We start from the raw sequence: 24550 nt of genomic DNA on the forward strand, positions 1-24550 counted from the left end.
TTCCAGACGCTCTCGTTACTGTTCCAGCGTCTCGCTGGAGTCGGTCGTGGTCCAGGAGTCAGAGCCCGCCCGGGAGAAGGAGCAGGTCACGGTCTGGGTCCGGAAGGCGCCACCAGAGAAAATACGGGCGCCACTCGCAGCCTTCCTCGCGGAGCGGGTCGCGATCCCGCAGGAAGTGCCGCTCTCGGGGAAGTTCGTATTACAGAAGGGCCTTCTCGAACACGCGGGGTGACAGTACTAGGGCTTTGACCCTGTGGTGTACCCGAAAGAACACAGCACTTGGAGGGAGAGATCCAGGAAGAGGTCACAGAGCAGAACCCCGTTTCCTGTAAGTAAAAAAGGTGGGTGGGTTATTTGTGCTTAAGAGAGGCGCACAGGTTCACCTCTTTTTACATGCAGGGCGACAGTATATGCGTAGGCTAGGGAACCAAGGTTGTTGTTTCATTTAATTTCTTTGATTTCTTTTGGTGTGTGAAATCTCTGTAGCTTTGGGTTGGGGGCGGTATTATCTTTTAAAAATAAATTTATTTATTTTATTATTTTATTTTATTTATTGTTTCTGGCTGCGTTGCGTCCTCATTGCTGCGCGTGGGCTTTCTCTAGTTGCGTCGAGCGGGAGCTACTCTTCGTTGGGGTGCGCGGGCTTCTCACTGCGGTGGCTTCTCTTGTTGCGGAGCATGGGCTCTAGGCGCGCGGGCTTCAGTGGTTGTGGCTCGCGGGCTTTAGAGCGCAGGCTCAGTAGTTGTGACACATGGGCTTACTTGCTCCATGGCATGTGGGATCTTCGCGGACCAGGGATCGAACCCGTGTCCGCTGCACTGGTAGGCGGATTCTCAACCATTGCACCACCAAAGAGGCCCGTGGGGGCGGTATTATCTGATTAGCAGACAAAACTATACAGTCACAATCCATAGCCTATTTTTAAATGGACATCATTCATACCCCTCAAGATTAAAGATTAATTGTGGCTTTAAATGGCTCAGGGTGGAGGAATCCAGTGCAGGCAGTTCTTAATGGAAACTTTTAAATGTCTATTAATGACAGCATTAGTTTACCAGCTCTGAGCAGTTTGTTTGTTTGTTTGTGGTACGCGGGCCTCTCACTGTTGTTGCCTCTCCCGTTGCGGAGCACAGGCTCCAGACGCGCAGGCTCAGCGGCCATGGCTCACGGGCCCAGCCACTCTGCGACATGTGGGATCCTCCCGGACCGGGAAACGAACCCGTGTACCCCGCATCGGCGGGCAGACTCTCAACCACTGCGCCACCAGGGAAGCCGACTCATGGTTCTTGAAGAAACCTCAGGTAACCAATCCACAAATTGCCCAAGCCAAAACCATCAAAATTTAACTCTGTCCCTAAGAGGAGTGGAGCTTTATTTCCAATGCAACACCACCCTGTATCAGGAGCTTTCCCTAAACTGGAATGGTCATTGTGGGTTAGAGTTATTAACTCCCAATAGTCAGAAACAAAAAAAATATCTGCACATGAAACCACCAATCTTGATTCATTTATTAATAAGATAACAGTTCATAAGAGAAATCCATGAAGCACCAAAACCCTCTCACTACACACAATGCTGGATTCCTTCCTTTGTCAGAGCATTAATTCTTCATATTGGCACCTGTAAATTAGAAAAGACTGTTTTATATATCCCTAAAATTAAAAAAAAAAAAAAAACCTTCAGTGACACAGCTAATTCTCTCCAAGCCTTAGATACCAAGGTTTCCAGCCTTGCTTCAGAAGTCTTACAAATAGAAGAGTCTTAGGCCCAACAAGGAGGTGCGTGTATTGTCATTGGTGAAAAATGTTTCCATGTTAATAAATCAGGAATTGTTACCCCAAATTTAAAAGATCTTAAAGGTCAGATGTTCATCTTTCGCCAAATAGGTGACACGGTTCATCCATTGATTTCTTTAGTTAAGTCTTGGCTCCTGGGAATCTCTGCCCTAGGGAATTTTTCAGTCCTTGGTTATTATTCTCATAGTCATCACATTAATTTCCCTAGTGTGTTGCATCTTCTCAAGATATTTAAATACCTTTGAGCAGCTACTCACGCATCAAATAATGTCCATCAGGGTTAGGCAACTAGAAGAACTCAGTGATCCAACCACCCATGTCTACCATGACTATACAACTGTCAGTAATAGTGACTGCACACAATCCACCACCCCCCCCCCAAAAAAAGAAAGGAATTCCCTGGCGGTCCAGTGGTTAGGACTTGGCTCTTTCACTGCCAGGACCCGAGTTTAATCCCTGGTTGGGGAACTGAGATCCTGCAAGCCTCGTGGTGCGTGCAACAAACAAACAAACAAGCAAAAAACCAATCCATCTACCAACGTCAACAGTGGTACCCAAGAGTAACCCTATACTAGAACATATACAGGAACAAGAACTTGCAGAGAGTATGACCACAAGTGGAGACCAGCCTTAAAAATCCCCCGAGCAGGGACTTCTCTGGTGGTCCAGTGGCTAAGACTGCACTCCTGATGCAGGGGGCCAGGGGTTTGATCCCTGGTCAGGGAACTAGATCCCACATGCCACGACTAAGGTTTCGTATGCTGCAACTAAAGATGCCACATGTGGCAATGAAGATCCCAGGTGCCGCAACTAAGACCCAGAGCAGCCAAATAAATAAATATTAAAAAAAAAAAATCCCCTGAGCAGACAAAACCAATTAGGCCATGAAAGGGAAACTTAATCTAGCTTATTTCATGAATGTAAATGAAATTCAATTTATTTCTTGTAAATGCCTCTGATAATCATAAATGAAATTTAAATTGTCTTCCTAAAATGGTATAAGATACTCACTTTTAACCAATCTCCTACTGTCTGGAAACCCCTATTGTAATAATCAATCATTGTAAAGGTTGAACAACTTCCTATTCTCATGTTATAAGCCATCCTGTAGGGACATGCCTCTGAGCTTCTTGCCACTTTCTATCTGAAGTCTACCAGTTCGCGAACTCTTCTTTTGTATGTGCAGTAAACTCTTAACATTTTACTTTGATCTGATTTTATTTTTGACAGGTCTTAAATGAGGGAGGCTTTCTAGAAAAAAGAAGAGTGTTAGGAAAAAGTACAGAATTAGAGAAGTGTAGACATGTCAAAAGAAAATGAGATAGATTAATTTGACCTGAAAGGTCGGTTGAGACCAGCTCATAAAGGATTTTTTGAAAGCTCAATTTGAGTTAGTAGGCAATGGACTCCCCTTAAAGTTCCTTTGCAGAGGAGAGGGAAATCATCTGAGCTGACCTTACGAATACTTTGGAATCAGTTACTAGGTTACACTGAAGTAGGATTAGACTATCGATCCAGAGACCCCAAAGGTACTTCTGTAAAGATATAGGCAAGAGGTGTTAAGCAAGCATGGGATCCCTACAGAGAGAACAGGATGACTTTGCACTGAATATTACAGGGAGGATCTTATGGGAGAGATAAAAGACATAAACAGAAGAAACAATCAATAACCAGAGGAATCTATCATAAAATACAGGTATAGACAATTAGAGAATTAGGGCGACTCAAGCTACTAACAGTGTGAAGTATGAACCTTCCCTCATGGTAAACACAATACCAGAAATAATAAAAATAATACTCTTGTCTCCAATGAACAAGGAGGCCATTAAAAGCTTTGGCTTTAGAGCTAGACACACCTGAGTTTAATGCCTTGCTTGGATACAACTAGGTCTATAATACTGAACAAGTGATGTAACCTCTCCAAGCTGCAGTTTTCTCAGGTCTATAGCACTATCTCTTTCACTGTGGGCTGTGATGAGAATTACACGAGTATGGAAAAGGTACTGGCATAGTTCCTGGTACCTAGGAAAAGCTCAATTCATATTTGTTGAATGAATGAATATGAGCTAGTAATCTTAAGAGCTCTCTGGGGGAGGTAAGACCTTGGAATATATGTGAAATGCAAGGGGAGAATTGGTCCCACGGACACTAATGGAGGGACAATAAAGCAGGGTGGGTAAGGCATGGGCTTTGGAGGCAGATCCGGGTTCAAATATCAGTTCTGTCACTTATAATACTATGACTGAGGAAATCATCTAATTCTAAACCTTGTGAACAGAAAAAAAAAAAAACTGAAGCAAAAATGTCAGACATCTTTTTTTATTGCAATAAAATGTACGTAACGTACAATTTATCATTATAACCATTTTTAAGTATATGGTTTTGTGACATTAAGTATATTCACATTGTGCAACTGTCACCACCAGCCATCTCCATGGATACATGGATGTAACTTACATTGTTGGTTTTTTTTTTTCCTTTTTAACTTGGATTTACAGAAAAAATGAACTGATAGTATAGGTTTCATGTTTCACCCCCCACACAGTTTCCCTATGAACATTGTCATTAGTGTGGTACATTTGGTATAATTAATGAACTGATATTGATGCATTATTATTACTGAAGTCCATAGTTTATAAACTACAGATTTCCTTAGTTTTTACCTAATGTCTTTTTTCTGTTCCAGGATCCCATCCAGGACAGCACATTACATTTATGTCTCCTGAGGCTCCTCTTAACTGTGAGTTTCTCAGACTTTCCTTGTTTCTGATGCACAGATTTGAGGAGTACTGGTCAGGAATATTGTAGGTGTTGGTTATTTTTTGTATGTAGTATTTCATGCTTAAAAATTACTAATCAGTGGGACTTTCCTGGTGGTCCAGTGGTTAAGAATCCATCTGCCAATGCAGGGGACACAGGTTCCATCCCTGGTCTGGAAAGATCCCATATGCCGTGGGGCAGCTAAGCCCGTGCACCACAACTACCACAACTACTGAAGCCTGCATGCCTAGAGCCTGTGCTCCACAGCAAGAGAAGCCACTGCAGTGAGAAGCCCGCGCACCGTAATGAAGAGTAGCCCCGCTTGCCGCATCTAGAGAAAAGACTGTGCACAGCAATGAAGACCCAGCGCGGCCAAAAAAAAAAAAGAACCTAAGAGTGGTGATCATTAAAAAAAAAAAAAAGAAAAATTACTGATCAGGGACTTCCCTCGCAGTCCAGTGGTTAAGAATTCATGCTTCCACTGCAGGGGGCACAGGTTCAATTCCTGGTTGGGGAACTAAGATCCCGCATGCCATACGGCGCGACCAAAAAGAGAAAAAAATTACTTATCGTGATAGCAATACCTGTTGGGCCTACCTTAAAACACACACAGACACACACAGACACACACACACACACACACACACACACAACACCTCCATGCTATCAGTTTAGTGCAAGCCAGCATCATTTCTCACTCTAATCACTGCAGTTGTCTCTCTGCTCTATATTGGGCCTCCACTCCCCCCATCTTTTCTCCACACAGCAGCCAGAGAGGCTTTAAAATATAAATCAGCTTCTATTTCTTCTGGTCTCCAGATGCTTCAATGGCTTCTTTTCTTGTAGACTAAAATACACTACAGGATCCTTCATGTTCTCATCACTTATCACTCTTCCCCCGTCTCACTCTGCTCTGTCACGCTGGCTTCCTTGTAGCCCCTGAAACACACCGCACTCCTGCCGTAGGACCGTTGCACCTGTCCTTTACCTGGAACGTTCCTCCCCGGCACAGCCACAGGCTCACTCCTCCACTCTTTCTAGTCTCTGCTCAGATGTCACCTCTTCAGAGAGGCATTCCCTCGCACCTTAGCTTGCAGCCCGCCCCCGACAAGTTGTCCTCTTTCTCCTTAACTTTTTTTTTAATTCAAAATATCACTCCCTGACATTACATTCTACATCTTAATTTGTTTATTGTCTGTCTCTTCCATTAGAATACAAGTTTCACGAGGCCAAGCACTTAATACAATTTGTTTATTGCTGTATCTTAGGCTCAAAGTTAACAATAAATATTGGTTACATTAATTAGTCAATAAAATACTTTTTTTTTTTTACAAGGAAGTTGGTTGTTAGGTAAGGTGGTTCACAATCTGGGACTCCTGAACTCCTAGATATCTTTGAAGGTGGCAATTTTCTGAATTTCTAAAGATCTGGTCAGACTACAAGTTACTTATAGGGGGATGGTTCATTAATGGATATATCTCCAGAATCTGGGATAATTCCTTGAATACACTGAGCACTCAATAGAGATACCTGTATTATAATTAACTGGAATGAAATTGGCAATGTGGCAAAGCAAAGTCTTTGTGATGGCAGCATATCTGAAAGGCAGAGGAATACTGAGAAAGTTTATGTACAAGGACAATAATCACAGATTAAAATTATATAATGTTTGTTAATAACACTGTTATGGACTGAATTGTCTCCGTGCCCCACCCCTCCCCCTGTAGCCCTAACCCCCATTATGACTATATTTGGAGATAGAGCCTCTAAGGAAGTCATTAAGGTCATGAGGTCATTAAGTCATTAACGTCATGTTATGAGGTCATAACAGTGGAGCCCTAATCTAATAGAACTAGTGTCCTTATAAGAAGAGGAAGAGACAGGTGTGCACAGAGAAAAGGCCATGTGAATACACAGTGAGAAGGCCACTATCTGCAAGCTAGGAAGAGGTCTCACAAAACCAACCCCTCTAGCACCTTGATCTTGGACTTCCAGCCTCCAGAACTGTAAACAAATAAATTTCTGTGGTTTTAAGCCACCTAGTCTGATTTCAGTCACTATGAGTGGTATCATCTTAGAAGGTGAAGGACAATGAGGAAGACACCCCACTCCGTGTTTTGGGGTGGCTTCAGATTCATTGTTTTATGTAATATATGGGAAGATATCTATAAAACAAGATTGTATTTCAGTTGTAAATAATCAATAGATTGGTTCTCTTTCATTCAAATAATGTTCATAATTTAAAAGTCCTGGAAAAATAAATTCACAATCATTTTATATGTGCAACTACATTGATACAAGTTAAACCTCGGTAATTGGATAGCTTGTTCATTTTTTTAAGTGTTATGGAAACATAAAGGACCTTGGTCTGTCAGAATTTTCATTAAAAATAATACTTTGGCCAAACCAAGATTCCCCACAGTAATAACCTACATACAGCCATATTCAGTGACTAAATTGTATTTATGCTTTTCTTAAGCAATGGTGTTCATTTTGACCATTTATCTAAACAAAATGCAGCAAACAGCAATAGAAAAGACAAACGTAACCCTGGGCTGCATTTGCAATCAATGCACAGAGCTGTGGCATTAGCTTTTGGAAGAGTATTTAAACACTGCCACACAGTGTCCAGCTGTGTGTTCTGCCCTTGGTCTCAATGGAAGTCTGAATTACAAGCACTACCAGGTTCACAAGATTGTTAATTCTGCAAAAACACCAAATGGACTTCAAAAAGGGAAGTGTAAAAATCTTAAGACTCTAATAGTGTATCCTAGCTAAAATTCCATGGAGCACATGATTGTAGTTGTGACAAAGTGGTCTTTTTTTTTTTTTTAACATCTGTTGGAGTATAATTGCTTTACAATGGTGTGTTAGTTTCTGCTTTATAACATAGTGAATCAGCTATATATTTACATATATCCCCATATCTCCTCCCTCTTGCATCTCCCTCCGGCCCTCCCTATCCACCTCTCTAGGTGGTCACAAAGCACTGAGCTGATCTTCCTGTGCTATGTGGCTGCTTCCCACTAGCTAGCTATTTTACATTTGCTAGTATATATAAGTCCATGCCATTCTCTCACTTCGTCCCAGCTTACCCTTCCCCCTCCCCATGTCCACTACTGGGCATATACCCTGAGAAAACCATAATTCAAAAAGAGTCATGTACCACAATATTCATTGCAGCTCTATTAACAATGGCCAGGACATGGAAGCAACCTAAGTGTCCATCGACAGATGAATGGATAAAGAAGATGCGGTGCATGTATACAAAGTGGTCTTTATGAGCATGTTTACTGTTAAGGTAGAAGCCCTGCCAGAAAGACTTTATATATAATGTATTAAACTTATTAATGTTTGAGCTTTCTATTTTACAAATTTCATAACATCTAATTATCAGTGCTAACTTTACGTGATGGTACATAGGACCAAGTTCTCTAAAAGAATTTGTTCAAATAAAAGTATATTTGCCTCGGGAATTCCCTGGCAGTTCAGTGGTTAGGACTCGCCACTTTCACCAATGTACTTCAAGTTAGGAATCATGTTTGATTGAGTTTTGTTTTTCCTGTAACTGGTAAAAAAGGATATATGGAGAAAATGCTTGTTGAATGAATTAGTAAATGGATAATCAAGCACAGTTCAGAATTTTAGAAATTTCTAGAGAATACCAGATCCTACAGCTACCGTTTACTTCTATTTTCCTCCTTTTCCGAAAATAATGTGTAGACGGACAGATTCAAAACTAGTTGTCAGTTTTAAATCCTTTATTCAGCAATGTCATCCTCAACAGAAATAAATGTACTAAAATGAAATCCTTGTTTAATCTAATTACCTTGATCAGAAAAATTAAACTACGATGTGCTATTCTTTGCTCTTATGTGATCTTTAATTTAAATAAAATCTGGCATAAAGCATTTCTCTTTGTGCATGCAACATAAACTCAGTATTAACTCATTTTATTTTTCATTCATTTAAATACTGAAAACCTCTATGGTAAGAGAAGATCAGATGTTGGAGAAAAAGATAGTACTGACTGGTCTTCTTTTGAACTCATCATCACTAACTTCAAGTGATGCCTAGCTGTCCTACTCTGTCTAGTCAATTTCATCCTAAAAGATTACATTAGACCTTCTTTCTCTTCAGATCTTTAATATCTCCTGCCCCTCCTCAATCTCAGCTGCTCATTTCACTGGGGTAAAAATCACAAAGGGATTTCCACAGGTGCTCACCACCAAGCTATCATCTTACCTTCATTTGTATTCCTGCTCTGCCTTCCCACCTGTTTTAGTCCATTCGGGCTGCTATAACAAAGTACCACAGACTGGGTGGCTTAAACAAAAGTTCATTTCTCACATTTCTGAAAGCTGGAAGTTCAAGAACAGGGTGCCAATATGGTCAGGTTCTGGGAAAGGGCTCCTTATGGGTTGCAGACTGCTGACTTCTTGCTGCGTCCTCACATGGTAGAAAAGATGAGGAATCTCTCCAGGGTTCCTTTTATAAGGGCACTAATCCCAATCATGAAGCCCCACCCTCATAACCTAATCACCCCCACGGGCCCACCTCCTAATTTAATCACCTTGGGGATTAGATTTCAATATATGGACTTGGGCACATTCAGACCACAGCACCACCATATTGGGTAAACTGTCTGTGCTCCCATTTAAGGCCAACTCTTCCACTTGTCCTCTGGACCTACCCTCTCTCCTACTCAAGAACATGGCTCCACAACTGTACAATCTCTCTCCTACATAACCCACTTTCCCCTCTCTACTAGATTATTACCATCAGTATACAAACATGCTATAATATAGCCCATCTTAAAATAAAAAACAAAAACAAAAAAACCTTGATAGAACCACCCTCTCTAGCCACCAGCCCAATTCTTTGCTTCTCTTTACAGCAAAACTCTAAATTTATATTCACTATGATGATTATAATTTTTTTTCTAGGAAAAGTGTTGGCAAGGATGTAGAGAAATTAGAACCCTCATACATGCCTGGTAGGAATGTAAAATGGTGCCGTCACTGTGAAAAACATTTTGACAGTCCCACAAAAAGTTAAACATAGTGTTATCAAATGACCCAGCAATTCCACTCCAGCAATATACTCAAGAGAACCGAAGACATTTGTTCACACAAAAACTTGTACATGGATGTTCACAGCAGCATTATTCATAATGGCCAAAAAATAGAAACAACCCAAATGTCCATCAACCAGTGAATGGATAAACAAAGTGTGGTATATACATACAGTGGAATATGATTTAGCCATAAAAAGGGATGAAGTATGGATGCATGCTACAACAAGGCTGAACTCTTAAAACATGTCAAGTGAAAGAAGTCACACACAAAAGACCACATGTTGTAGGATTCCTTTTATATGAAATGTCCATAATAGGCCAATCCATAGATACAGAAAGTAGATCAGTGGTTGCAAGGGACTGAGGGAAATGAGGCATGTTGCCAATGGGTAAGGAGTTTCTTTTTGGGTGGATGAAAGAGTTCTGGAATTAGTGGTTATGGTTACATAACCTTGTGAGTATACTAAAAACCACTGAGTTGTATACTTTAAAAGGATGAATGTCTGGTTTTCATTCCCAGTAACCCATGGAAACTGCTATTGTCGATGTCAACTATGCCCTGTTGTGTTCTGTACTTTTAATCAAAACATTTTCACAGAATGTCAAGGAAAAATAGTTTAAAATTCCTTTAGTGAATGAATTTGTCCTCATGACAGAGGATTCTGAAAGTTATAGAAAGGAAGCTAAAGGTGTTCCTTATGGGTAGGATTTTATCATTGCCTTCTATAGTGCATAATAAGGTGTGAGATTATGCATTTTTATAGTATAGCTGACTGTTTTAGGTGTCTGTTTAAGGGGAGCATATGTTAGGGTTAAAAGCCTTTTGAACCCTATTCCCCAAATCCTGCAAGTGTTTTCTTCCTTCCAATCAAGTAAAGCTATTTACCATCTCAGTGTATTCAGTCAGCTTTGGAAAGGTAGATTCAGTATTTCTGACAAACTAGGACCCTGCTGCTTGATAAGTAGATGTTCACATTCATGGTTCTCCATAATCTGCCCCAATTCTACATCTCCAGCTTGACTTCCAAAATTCCACACCACAAACTCGTTGCTCTAGCCAAGCTGGTTTGTTTTCTGTCCCCAAGTTATAAAATGGGCAATTCTATTTCTATCATTTTGCTAAGAACTTTGTTCCTGTCTAAAACATTCCCTTCCTTTCCAGAATTCCCTGGTGGTCCAGTGGTTAGGACTTGGCGCTTTTACTGCCATGGGCCTGGGTTTGATCCCTGGTTGGGGAACTAAGATCCTGCAAGCTGTGTGGTGTGGCCAATAAATAAATAAAATAAAATAAAATATTTTCTTCCTTTCCCTCTGCCTGCCCTTCAAGATTTATTTGAGAGTCTATGCCATTTGCTTATTCAGTAAACATCAAGTGAGTGCCTTCCATATGCCATGTACTGTCTGGAATACTGGGGTACAATAAAAACAAGCCTGTCCTTATGTAGTTTATATTCTAGCAGGAAAATGACACATTACAAAATGAATTAAAACGTTATTACAGTTGTGATAAATGCTAAAAATATGAGGCACAGGAAAATAGGATAACCTATACTGGGGAAAATTAACTGGTCTAGGGCATCAGAAAGGCTTTCTCTCAGACATCGTTGCTTTTTGGAAAGCAATATGGCAATATATTAAATCACACAAAAACTTTAACCCAGAAATCCCACTTTTGAGACTTTATCATATAACAATAAAAGTACCAGTACTTAAAGTGGCTTAAAGTGTGACTCTGGCTCCTAGTAAAGTTGCAAGCATTATAATGCATAATATCCCACCAAGCCAGGCTGCCCAAGAGGTCAAATCTCCAAGCCAGACTGGTGGATTGAGGAAAGCAAAGGCAGGTAACCCAGTATGTCATTTAAAAATATTCAGGTGGGTGGACTCATCACGAGATGCTTAGAACATTCCAGATAAATCAGATTTAGGTCCAATTGCATAATACAAAGTATCCAGCACCTGAAAGCTTGCTATAAGGTCCTGATGGAAGTCTCCCAGTAAAAGTTTATCCATTAATGGGGTTTGATGAAATGGTTGTTGAACATGGGGGCGATGGCTAGTTCTGGCTACCTGGAGCACATTTGTCTTATTGGCCAAACTGGCTGATATGTATGGTCCTTTGCCTATGGGAGGCAGATTGCTGTATGAGATCCTGTTCCATTGGTAAAACATCACAGTTGCATTGCATTGTACCTTGAAGCAAAGCTCACCTGTTGTTAGATTGAGGACAGAATAGTTTACCTTTACATAGGGCAAGACAAGTGCTGAGTCTCGTGAGATAATATCTGTGATTATTTGGTTGTTGAGCCAAGGTTGCAAAAATTGAGTATGGTCAGGTAAAGGCTGTGAGAAACTTGAGGGAGCAGGACACAGAGTAGATTGCATGACATATATCCTTTGAAAAGGAAGTCTCTTACAGAGTCAGTAGTGTAGCCTTGTGCAGTATTTCTCCGTTTTCTATTCTGGACCCATTGACATTCTCGTTATTACATTGCCTCTGACTGTGCCTTTACTGAAGTCAAATTCCTTGTGCAGGTCTTAAAATCCACAGACGTACAGTTAGTTATGGTTCCTCTGATGTTCAGGTGGGTATGGCTGAGACGGCTCGTCTGATTGAGGAGCAGTGCTCTACTGAGCAAAGGTGTGCACTGAAGAGTTATACTGCTGTGCAGAGCAGAGCAATCCTCAAACAAGCAATACAGGTGGCCATTAGGCATGGACACAAATGTCACATTCTTAGTGAGGCAGAGGCACCGATCAGTCCTTACATTGTAATGACACCACTTTTGTGGGTTATTGGGAATGCTATTGACAGGTACACATCTGGATTTGTGTGCTGTTTGCTTGCTTTTCCTGGCTTCTGAGTAGACACCCAAAAGCCAATGACATGGTACAGGAGACTTCCTAACACCGCTCGATGGTGCCTGCAATGGGGACACGGTGGTCAGCTTCCATGGTGATACTGTAGATAACATCCTCCTGTGATAAGTCTTCATGGCAGGAAACAGCTGTGTCAAGCTGCTACACCGAGGGGTGCCTCCTGAATAGCATTGCAAGCCTGGTATTTCCATGCCAGAGCTACCAACCCAAGAAACATTCATCTGGAAGAGCAGTAGGAATAACAGCCTAGTTATAGCGAGGCTCAGTAATCACAGGCAGTGGAGTGGCGAGCCCACATGGGGTGATGTTAGAATCAATGGCAGGAGTTCCTTGGGACATCTTGGAAGACAGGAATGTCACATCAGCCTGGAGTTTATTGATCTCTGTGTTAACTGCCTTGAATGCTGCACTGGTTGACTGTAGCTAATGATTCTATAGCAGCTCTAACAACAGAGATGTCTCATCTCAACTCATCTCTGATCTAAGATCAATGAATATGTCTTCTGTGTCAGAATTCCTCTTTGCAGCTCACTCTCTAGATGAGCTCCGTGGTTGCAAGTTCATCTTATCCTTTCGTCTGAGAGAGCTAAGCTTACTTCCTGAGCTACTATCTCAGGTACTTTGGAAGTAACTCCTCCAGTAGTGCTGGAGTCTTCATTGCAATCAGCTGCTCCAAGTTGTATACTGGACATGGCTCTGTTGACCTTAAAACCATGTATTAAGAGCCAGTAGAGTAGCTCCACTCTGCAACTCTTCTTATGTTTTTGGAATCTGTCTTTGTTTCGAAAGCATAGTTTTTAGTGGTGGAAAAACTGGATACCACATGAATGTCCATGAGTAAGCAATAAGGGATAAAAGATTAATTTCTGGTTTTTCTAGACAATGGAATATTAGATAGCTGATTGGAAATAAATTAGATCTAAATGGTTTGTCTTAAAGGATATTGATTATAAGAACAAGTTTCAAATCAGTTTGTTTAGAACGAGCCCATATTCAAAAAAAATACCATATGCTTGTATATTTGAAAGAGTTTGAATATGTTAACGTTGGTTACTTCTAAGTTATGGGGAAGAAGAATGGGGACCTCTTTTAGAGGATTCCGTACTTCTAAGGAATGGATTATTAGCTTTTACTTTATATATCTTTGGATTTCCTCACCTGTCACAAAATTAGCTGTTATTAAAATTAATGAAAGAATTTAATTTTGGTAGGGGAAAGGACTACTAAATTTTTCTTAACCTATCCTACACCATCTAATACAGTAAACATTCTATAAATATTTATGGAAGGAGATATGGGGGAGGAGGAACAGGTTAAACTATGTTTCACAGTGCTAAAAAGATAACCCTTAAAGCATTAATTGTATGATGAAGCATTGCAGAACCTCTAAATGAACAGTAGGAGGGAGGAAGAAAGAGATACTTGATTAGGCTGGCAAAATAAAATGGGAAGAAGTGAAAAAAGCAAAGTATTATAAAATAAATAATAGGCACCAATGGAAAAGATAAGATCAATATTGCAGTTACTCCAATAAATGTAAATGGGTTGAATTTACCTATCAAATGACAAAATCTTTCATACTGGGTGTAAACACTCAGGTAGGTGTTATTCACCTAACTAGATGTTGTGTACCTTTCAAAACACATAAAACAAAATGAACCTTTAATAAAATGTGATCTCGGGTGGCCTTGGCCTGCAGTGGCTTGCAGCAGGATTTTGGTGTCCAGCCAGAGATTGAGGTTGGGCAGCGGCAGTGAGAGCACTGAATCCTAACCACTAGACCACAAGGGACCAGTGGCCCGGGACAAGGCCCTGGCCCATCAGCTGTGTAGAAATGAATTTCCACATGGAGATGGAAAGTAGTGAAGCAAGTAAACTGTTTATTAGGAGGAAAAAGACTACAGTACGTGCAGATCACATGGGCGGTCTCAGAGAGAGAGTCTTGCCCTCCTGGCAGTTTGAATCACTTTTATGGGGCATTTCCTCCGGGTTTCCTTTGACCAATCATCTCGCTTTGCCTGGTTCTGAGTCCGTATTTGGTACCTCTCACCATCCTCCCCTGTGTGCATGTGCGTCTCTTAGCCAAGATGGATTCTAGTGAAGAGGCCTATGGGTAGTTGGCATCACTTACTATGCGGTGGCGTCCCCTCCCTTTTTGAACTCCAAGGAGCCTTTCTGTGCATGTGTAGTCGGTGAAGTCTCCTTGACTTCAAGAATGAGGAATACGTGGTCTTTTATCTCTTTTCTGCCCCATCATCCTGCTTTTATGGAGTTTCTGCTATTATGGAATTTCTGTCCACAGGGAGAAACTGTTCAGCCTGGGGCTCATCTATCTCCTGTCTGGGGCTCATCTATCTCCAGCCACAGACTTAGTGACTTAATCAATCCCAACTTATTATCTTACAGTTCTGTAGGTGAGATGTCTCACTGAGGTAAAGTCAAGGTGTCAGCAGGGCAGCGAGTGCATTCTTTTCGTAAACCTAGGGGAGAATCCCCAGCACTGCTCCTTCAGGTGTTGGAGGAATTCACTTCTGAGGTCATTGGACTGAGATCTCTGTTTCTTTGGTGCTGCCAGCTGGGAGCCATCCTTAGCTCCTAGATGTCTCTCAGGGGTCCTCGTGGAGACCCCACATTTCAGAAGCAGCAATAAAATGTGGAATTCTTCTCGTGCTTTTAATCTCTCAGGTGATTAGATTAGGTCCACCCTATATAATCCAGGATAAGTGATTTCCTATCTACCTCCCAAGAAAGTAGCTTTTGTAAAAATGCCTGCAAAGCAGCACTGACTTGCAAAAGCAGCTCAGAGGACTAATTCTCCTTACATAAGTGGTTAGTTCATTCGATGAAAAATTATTTCAAGGCAATTGTCATGCTTTATTAACAACAATAAATATGTCTAAAATGTATCCTACTTATAAATCCCTGGAAATAAAACAGTCACCATTGTTTAATCCTTAGCACCAAGAACACTGTCCTCAGAATAGACATCTCAGACGTCATTCTGAACCTTTAGACTAACTTAAAGGTCAGCTATGAGTGCCCTCTGCATTCTGTCTCCACCTTTCTGACTTTTCCTAGCCAAAACACGGGAGTGAAAAACGTTTTCTAAGATAATGCATTGACAGGCATCCTGTGACGTCCCGGAGAAGGCGGTCCGCCGGCCGGACATGGGTCAGGAAGAAGTGGCCAAGAAGGGTCCAGGGAGGCACAGCCCGAAGGGGAGGAAACGACCCAGTTAACATGGGCCAGGCACACAGTCCCAGAGTTCTGTGTAGCCGGCGCGAGGCTGCGTCGTTTTCACCCGCTTTCAGCCAAGAACACCAAATAGCCACAGACTGGTACCCCGGAGGGAGCTGCGGCTCCCCCTGCCCACCTTCCGTGCTAGGGTGCGCATGCGCATCCTGCAGGCCATTGGGTGAGGCGGGGGGTGGGGCTCGGGGTGGAGAGAAGAGGGGAGCGTCGGTTGGACGAGAGGGGAGCCACGCCCACCACGCAACGTCTCTGCGCAGCCGCGGGGCGCCAGCTTCTGGTATTTTCGACACGTCTGCCGCGCCCCCGTTTAGTTCACTTTTGGATGTTGGACGTCGGAGGATGAAGTTGTGAGTCCGCCGTTCAGGAGAAGCAGTGAAAAGCCTCTCTCCGTCTTTAACTTCAGAGGGAAGGCGTCCGTTGGGCCTTTCTCTCCTTGAGTGAGGCGTCGACGGCCCGTGGTGGGTTTTCTGGTGACGGGGTGGCCCTGCGGTCGGTTACCTCAAGGCGAGCGTAGCCGGGCCCTGTGGGCCCCGCGGAGCGTGGACGGGGACGGTGGCGGGGCGGGAAGGCCGGCAGCAGACGGCGCCACAGCCCGGAGTTCCGTAGGCCGGGAGGCCCGTTTCTTTTTCGGCCCGAGGCTGCCCGCGCGGCTCACTTCGGGACTTCACTTGTATTTTGTTTCCTCTCGTTTGTTTTTAGGAACTGAGTTTTCTGGCAGGGGTCGTCAAAGAAAAGGAAGCTCGGAAGCTGCCGTCCGAGATGTCCAGCTACGTGAACGACCTGTGGCCGGGCTCGCCGCACAAGGCCTCCCCCTCGTCGTCGCGGTCGGGCCCGTCCAGCCGGCTGTCCTCGGCGTCCGGGAGCCGCTCTCCCCAGAGCTCTCCTTCCCGATCCATCGTCTCGACTCGGTCGTGGTCGCGGAGCCGCAGCCGCAGCCCGCCCCGGCGGAGGAGCAGGTCGAGGTCTCGCTTCCGAAGGCGCCACCGGAGGAGGTACCGGCGCTACTCGCGCTCGTACTCGCGGAGCCGCTCGCGCCCGCGCAGCCGCCGGTACCGGGAGAGGCACCACGGCTCCTCCAGGAGGTCCTACCGGTCCCTCAGCCGCCCCCGCTCCCGAGGCCGCTCGCATTACCAGAGGGCCTACGCCTTCGCGCGGGACCGCCCTTACTACGGATTCGGCCGCACCGTCTACCCGGAGGAGCGCAGAGGCTGGAGGGGGCGATCCCGGACCAGGTCGCGCAGCCCAAGCCCATTTCGTCTGAGTGAGAAGGGTGAGTCGTCGGTTGTCGAGAGAGGCGTTAGGGGAAAGAGGAAGGACTCCAGTAGGTTAATAGTTAAAACTACACTGTAGTGGGTGCCCAGTTTTAAAATGGATGGCATGCTTGCCCCTTGGGATTAACGCTGTGCACGTTAAATGGCTTGGTGGAGGGCGGTTCTGGGTGGAGCCTTGAAATTGTCAGGGAGTTAGTTATTTACCCACTGTGTGCTTTTACTTGTTGATCATTTAGGAATGCTTGTTTTTCTCAGCAAAATAGAGTTCTTTTTCCATCAATAGAAATATATCTTACATGTGGAAGTACCGTGTAAACGTCTAGGTACTACTAGTTTAAAAGCACAAACATAGGGCTTCCCTGGTGGCGCAGTGGTTGGGAGTCCGCCTGCCGATGCAGGGGACGCAGGTTCGTGTCCTGGTCCGGGAGGATCCCATATGCTGCGGAGCGGCTGGGCCCGTGGGCTATGGCCGCTGGGCCTGTGTGTTCGGAGTCTGTGTCCGCCACGGGAGAGGCCACAACAGTGAGAGGCCCGCTTACAGCAAAAAAAAAAAAAAAAGCACAAACATAGTTTGTGATTTTTGAGTTTTCTGGAGAAATACTACAGGATAAATGAACATTTTGTGTTTCTTTTGTAGATCGAATGGAGCTGTTAGAAATAGCAAAAGCCAATGCTGCAAAAGCATTAGGAACAGCCAACTTTGACTTGCCAGCTAGTCTCAGAACTGTTTCTGTATCTAAAGAAACCAACCGTGGAACAGCTGTACTGAATAATGGTGCAAAGTCTGAGGTAAGTATTTTAGATTTATCCAAACAAAATCTTCAGAAAACTACTACCAGAAAGATCTGATTAGCCATTTTTACTTGATTTGCCTTAGACTGCTTCCTGGAAAGGCTAGCTAAATATAATTTAAAATAACAGATCTGACAATACTAGAGAGTCTCCCCCCGTGAAAATGGGAGACTAATGAACTTTATTTTCAGTTGACACAGTACTAATTACTTTCATAATTGTAGCTGGTACTTTGGTGATTTCTATGTAGTTACCAAGTTTTTCTAGCTAGTTTTTTACAGAGTATTTATCTGTAGCGCTCATTTGCAGCATTATGTTCCCACAAATTCTGTACTCAACATACAGTATAGTTTATCTGCTTTATTTCTGTCTTATAGAAATCATGAATGTGGTCTCCAGACATTGATGAAGAAAATCTGTTGGTAATTGATACATGTGCAAAAGCATCAGAGGTTTAACTAATTTGAAGTTTATGTTGACACACTGAAAACTTAGTTTTTTGTTGGTAGATCCCTATGCATGCTAGAATTTGGGACAGGTACTAAGCTAAACAAAAGTGTACTTTGTAATGGTGGGGCATCTGATATAGATGTCCCTTTCATAATATATGCAATATATTCCAGATGTTTTGAGAGATTACAGAAGAAGAGGCCTGCTTCACTTGCAGATAAGTTTATTACAGTTCTCCAGAAATGTCCAGCATAAAATTCATAGCTTAAAGGTTTAAGGTAGTTAGGAATTGATAACACAGGAAAGAAGGGTTATCTCCTGTCATTCAGACCCACATGTGGGTTTGCCTAAGTATTAGTGGTGGACAAAAAAGATCTTAGTTCAGTCGCTTTTTCAGATGGTTAGGTGCCCAACTGGATGGGTAAATGCCTTAGTTCTTTGAAACTAGGTGTTTTCTGGTATGAGTTGACTTTCAGAGTTACTTGAATTTGCATCAGGGGGATACAGTAATTCTTTATGGGGAAGAGTGTCTTAAGCCTATCATTGAATCAATTTTGTTATGGGGAAAACTCAACAGAGTACTATGTTGTTTATTTTAGGATGTTAACTATTTGGTTACATCCAACTTGATCTGTGTCTCTACAAGTGAATTTGTAATACGGTTGGGCTGCTTTTTATACCTACAAGGGTATGGTTTTTTAAAATTTACTTTCTCTTACCTGTCTAGCTGTCGGATAAGTTAATGGAAGATGAAACAGAAAATCCCAACGAGAAGTCTTCCCAGCAAAAAAGCATAGCTTTTAGCTCTAATGTAAGTATATCTAAGCATTGACCACTCAAAAACTGGCCTTAAACATATTTCTGTTATGTGGGTCTTTATGTTTATTGGCTCATTGTTTTTATGCTGATAATTCGAGGCCTACTAAGCCGCTAAATAAATAGAATTAAAAAAAATTTTTTTTGTATGGTTCTTACAAGTGACCAATATAATGGGCTCCTACTCTGATATCTACATTCTCAGTCTCAATATTTTGTCCTCCTTTTAATTATTCCCATTTTCCTTTTTAACTGTTAAAATATTCAAAAAACAAGTCTCAGAATATCCTGTAGTCAGAATATTTTAAAATGAGCTAAGGGCTTAATAAACAAAATTTCAAAACTATTTTTAATACTTCACTACTGCAGTAGTGACATATGCCTTGCACATGTCTGATTTGATTGAATCAAGTTGCAAGTGCGGTCCGTGGCTTTGCATTTATTAGGTTGGTGTCTTTTTAAAGTTATAGTCTTAAATGGAATTATTTAATGTATTTTGTAAAAAGCGAGGTTTTTTTTTGTTTTTGTTTTTGTTTTTTGCGGTAGGCGGGCCTCTCACCGCTGCGGCCTCTCCCGCCGCGGAGCACAGGCTCTGGACGCGCAGGCCCAGCCGCTCCGCGGCACGCGGGATCCTCCTGGACCGGGGCACAAACCCGCGTCCCCCGCATCGGCAGGCGGACTCCCAACCACTGCGCCACCAGGGAAGCCCCCAAAAGCGAGTATTTTAAATATGTATAATATTTGTTTGGGAAGCTGACTTAAGAACTTGTTCTCTTACAGAATTCTGTAGCAAAGCCATTGCTTCAGAAATCAGCTAAAGCTACTGCTGAAGAGACCTCTTCAGGATCCCCAAAAATAGATAAGAAGAAAAGTCCATATGGACTGTGGATACCTGTCGAAAAGAACATCAATACCTAAGGTTGCCTGAAATGCATTTTTTTTTTTGAGAGTTTGTTTCCAGCATTATTCCATTCCTTTGAACCATTTAGTGATAATTGTCGCAATTACAGATGACAACACAGAAAGTTGTAAATACTTAATATTTAAATATTAACATTTTAGATTTCTCTTGCAGATAGGAGATAGCACAAATGGACCAGAGGTTACGCACAGGTGGCATTCTTGTATATATACTTGTAAATGTTTTATATAATATGGATTGGTTACGTAGAAGTGAAATTTTTAAGACAAACAGTAATTGAACTGTTTGTGTTGTATATATTTTATTAATAAATTTGGTTTTATTTTAGTTTCACTTTATTGTGTATACTTTACATAATGGGTTTTTATTTAATGAAGAAGAATGAGGTGGTATCTCTTGTTTAAAGCCTTGCTAATACCAGGTCCAAATCCATGGACTGACAGCATAGGGCTCAGTGATCTTACCTGAGAGTTTGTGAGAAATGCTGAATCTGAAATCTACCCCAGAACTGAATTAGAAGCTGGTTTGTAAAGTAATCCCGGTTGATGTAGATACTCATTAAAATTTGGGAAGTTTGGCCTAAGACTTAAAAGAATACTGGCATAGTGTTATCCTGAAGAATTGAGCTTCACAGCAGGAAACTCAGCCAGAGAGGGGTTGAAACAGAATGCCTCACTGGGTTATAAAATCAGAGGTTTCGTTGCATTTTTTTCTTATTATGTTTTAAAAAGTATTTATTGATTTGAAATTCTTCATTGCTTCTTACTGTAGCTGGGAAAGACCTTAACTAAGCACATAAAAATTTAGAGATGAATGTTAACACTTAACTGAAAGGTCTGGGCAGTTGGTTTAAACGTTAGCTGATTATGGATTTTTGTGGTTTTGCCTGTTAATACATTCTAGTGGATACCAAAACTAAGAAGATTTAAGCCAGTTTTAGATGGTCTCTCGAAGTGTTAATTTGACTTAATAGATCAAATGTTTGGATTAAATGTAAAATGCCAGTTTAATGAATTTATTTTGCCTATGTGCTAGGCTTTAGCAACAAAACATGTCTTGCTAGAACCTAAGCAAAAAATAAAAATCCTAGTAGATCAAAAACATGCATGAGGTTTTATTTTAGTGATGGGGATGGGTACTATTGATTGCTTGAATGTTTTCCTTTTCTACTCCTTGGAATCTTGCCCTAATTTTGAACAGACTCTTTAGTTTGGGAAATAATGAAACAGACTTCCAATAGGCAGGGATAACAAGTTAGAGAATAGGATGAGGAGAATATTAGAGGCAAGACAAAAAACCTGGGAAAAGACAAACACCCAGAAATTAGATAATAGATGAGCAGGCTTAAGTCAGGTCCTAAATTTTTAAGTAGAAGTTGACTTTAAAAAGATGGTGAAGAATCCTCAAGTGCAATGTAATACTGTATTAACTAAAGCTGTGCTGTCCAGTATTTTACCTGCATTTCCCATTAAGACAGCCACCAGCCACTGTGGCTGTTGACCACTTGATAAGTTGGCTAGTATGACTGAGGAACTGAATTTTAAGTAACCACTTACTGGAAAGTGCAGATAATAGAATACTTCTATGGTAGAACATTGTATTGGATAAGAGCTGCTCTTAAATTTGATCCTATGAAAAATATAAATGTACAGATTTAGACTTGGATATATACATTCCTGGACATATTATTTCTATTACTATAGTAAAGCTATAGAACTCAAGGATTTCCTTGTAAGGGAGACTTTTGCAATGAATTGATGACATAATGCTAAGATCATTTTCACCTTCACTTAGCTGGTAACAGAAAAGCACCTGCTTTGATTATGACCTTATGTAAGAGGTTTGGCTAGTTGCTATGGATATGTGCCACTTCTGAGATTTCACTTCTACAGTGGTCTTTTCCTTCAGCCTTGAGACTTGCCTATTTTCTCTTTATTCATTTTCTTTTTACTACCCAGTATCCTGAAAAGAATGTACACTTTCTCCATTTTTTTTTCATAATCAACCCATGAAGTCCTGTCAGTCCTTGTCTAACCTGACCTTGTCATTTGTGTGTGGCCAGGACAAATGTACTTAGTCTCTCCTAGGCTTTGTAACACAGAAGATAACTCGTTGTGCATATTCCCAGACTGCTTGTCGTTACATAAGTGGGATGCAGTTGCCCACGTGTGATACTACGTCATTACATAACCCGTGGACAATATAGCAAACAGGCGCTGACAGTGAGAAATTGTACCAAGAGACTAGATTTAGTGCTGTCCAATAGAAAGGAGAGCTTCAATGAAAAGTAAAAAGGTGAATTTGTTTTTTACCCCAGTAGATGTTAAAATAGTTAAACATATAATGTAGAAAAGTGGTATTTTACTTTTTTGGGGTAGGTGTTGTGATTCAGTGTATATGTTACACTTAAAGCACACCTCAGTTTGCCCTAGTCACATTTCAGATGTTCACTAGTGACATACGGTGGGTGGCTAGCATTTTGGAAAGCACAGCCCTAGACTGTAGGTTCAGGTGTGTAATGCTTTGCTTTTTTCCCTAGAGAAGCCATGATTACTGAACCAACCACAGCATGCTGTCCTTTGGTTTTCTTTGCTGAAGCACTTATTAAGCTTACCTAGCAAAATAAAACGTGTTCTTATGAGGGCTCACTTTTCACTATTTCTTCATGGAGTCCTTTCTCAAATTTTTCTGTCATTCAGGCAGAGATTTCCATGCATTTGTCTTCTTTTCTTTGACCTCTTCCATTATCTACAGTGGCTTTTTGTCCTTTGCCCACTGTTAGGATTCTATCCTTAGCCTACTCCCTCTACAAGCTCTTTTGTTAATTTCCTCCACTCTGTCTTTAACTACCATCTACTAACTGAAGAGTATCAATTTCTGAACTCTAGTTTCCAAAGTTTGCCTCAGCTCTTCAAAATGAACCTTTCCCATACTGAGCTAATTACAGTATTGCCTGTTTGAATTAGTGGCTTTTACCATCCACCTTGTCACCTTCAGAGTAGTCTTCAGATCACACTGACATCTGTTTTTTTGGTTGGCTTTTGGGAGCACTTTTCTCCTCTGGGGAAATCCTATTTGTCCTTTAAGCGCAAGTCAGTATGATGTCTTTGAAGACCTATTAACTTTTCCCTCCCCTCCTTTTCCCTTAGTAGAAAGGTATTATTAAATGTTTCTTTGAAAATACAGGAGGAGAAAAAACTACTGGCATGTTATTACTCTTGATAAGATTGGGCAGCATGGGTGTGTATTTGTGTCAAATTATTTTTAAAAATAAGTAAAATTACCACATCTGTTCCCATTCCCAGGATCAATCACTGTAAATAGTATGGTGCACATCCCGGATTTTATTTCTATGCCTGTACAAACCTCTTTATATAGGTAAGAGCATCTTTTCATGTTAGATCTGTCTCATTCTATAGTTGTATGACTATACCACAATGTTAAAATTTCCCTATTCACAGTACACTGAATATACCTTTATTATTAGCATTTATATTGCCATCTTTATAAACCCGTCATTAGCTAAATCGGAGCTTCCTATTCATTGATCAGTAAGTGTGCCCAGCTTATACTGATCTCAAGCCTAGGCATGTTTTAATTAGTCACGTAACATGGCACAATGTTCACGTTCATGGGATACTTTTCTATCCTGTTTCCCATAATTACTACTAAAATCGCATGTCCTAATTTTTTAGTTACAGTTGAAATAAGGTTAGAATTCCAGTTAGCCTTTTAAAAAAAAAGATTGTATTATGTGTATTTTAATAATACTTTCACCAAGTGTTTTAACTTACCTTCTTCCAAGGGATATTTGCTTTTTGAAGGATGGCATATTTGTAAAATGCTATTGGAGAATCAGTCTCCCACCCTCTATGCTTGCCCCATAAATGCACCTGGGCCATGGGATAGAACATGGGACAGGCAAGCACCTGCTAATTGTGACCTCTTGGAGCAGGGAGGGATTAGGTTGAATTTACAGTGACCACTGCCTGCCTTTCACTACCTACCATAGCTTATAAGAAGAATTAGTGCCAATTTAGCAACTCACCTCTGAAGCTCCCAAGTTCAACTCCAGGTCAAGTCAAATGTATGACAGATTTCAGCATGATGATGACTTGTGTTCGTATCTAAGGATTTTAAGCCTAGCAGAGTGCACACATTAAACACACACTTCAAACACAGAAATACAAGACATTTTTCTAAAACAAATGAATAATAAATATATAAGTATGAAAATACACAGATTTTTAGAACACGTCTTTACAAATTATAAAAGGAAAGAGTCCTGATTTACTGGTACAATTTGGCAGAACAGTTCCTGAAGGAGATTAGACAGCTGTTCCTCTTTCCAAGTTTTGTTTAATTTCAGCTGTATATTTCCCATAGAATCCTTCTGCCTTCTTGTTGAATTTAGCATTCCTTTCATTAATGTAGTCAATATCTGCATCATCATTATAAGGACGTCTCCGGCTGTATTTGTCTCATTTTTCAATTCTGTAACGGAAACAAATATACAGAATTCAAAGCGGCATTC

General features: G+C 41.4%; 1 protein-coding gene and 1 pseudogene across 1 annotated transcript; one reads left to right on the forward strand and one right to left on the reverse strand.

Annotated features, from left to right (window-relative positions):
* Positions 1–16524: 16524 nt before the first annotated feature.
* On the forward strand, positions 16525–20012 carry RSRP1 (arginine and serine rich protein 1). The gene is made up of 4 exons (XM_007459145.1): positions 16525–17035; positions 17674–17825; positions 19006–19089; positions 19875–20012. Exons 1-4 carry the CDS (start codon positions 16525–16527, stop codon positions 20010–20012), a joined length of 885 nt encoding a protein of 294 aa, XP_007459207.1.
* A 4332-nt stretch (positions 20013–24344) lies between these two features.
* Positions 24345–24550, reverse strand: part of LOC103072494 (pre-mRNA-splicing factor SYF2-like) — a 7360-nt pseudogene continuing 7154 nt past the window's right edge.

Source organism: Lipotes vexillifer, unplaced genomic scaffold, assembly GCF_000442215.2.
Source record: "Lipotes vexillifer unplaced genomic scaffold, Lipotes_vexillifer_v1.1 scaffold496, whole genome shotgun sequence".
Taxonomy (NCBI): Eukaryota; Metazoa; Chordata; class Mammalia; order Artiodactyla; family Lipotidae; genus Lipotes; species Lipotes vexillifer.

What these genes read in the sequence shown, in the direction of transcription:
- RSRP1 (XM_007459145.1), top strand. Translation starts at nt 16,525, where the DNA reads ATGTCCAGCTACGTGAACGACCTGTGGCCGGGCTCGCCGCACAAGGCC. An exon ending in ATTTCGTCTGAGTGAGAAGG is followed by an intron (nt 17,036 to 17,673) that starts GTGAGTCGTCGG and finishes TTTCTTTTGTAG; the next exon opens with ATCGAATGGAGCTGTTAGAA. An exon ending in ATAATGGTGCAAAGTCTGAG is followed by an intron (nt 17,826 to 19,005) that starts GTAAGTATTTTA and finishes TTACCTGTCTAG; the next exon opens with CTGTCGGATAAGTTAATGGA.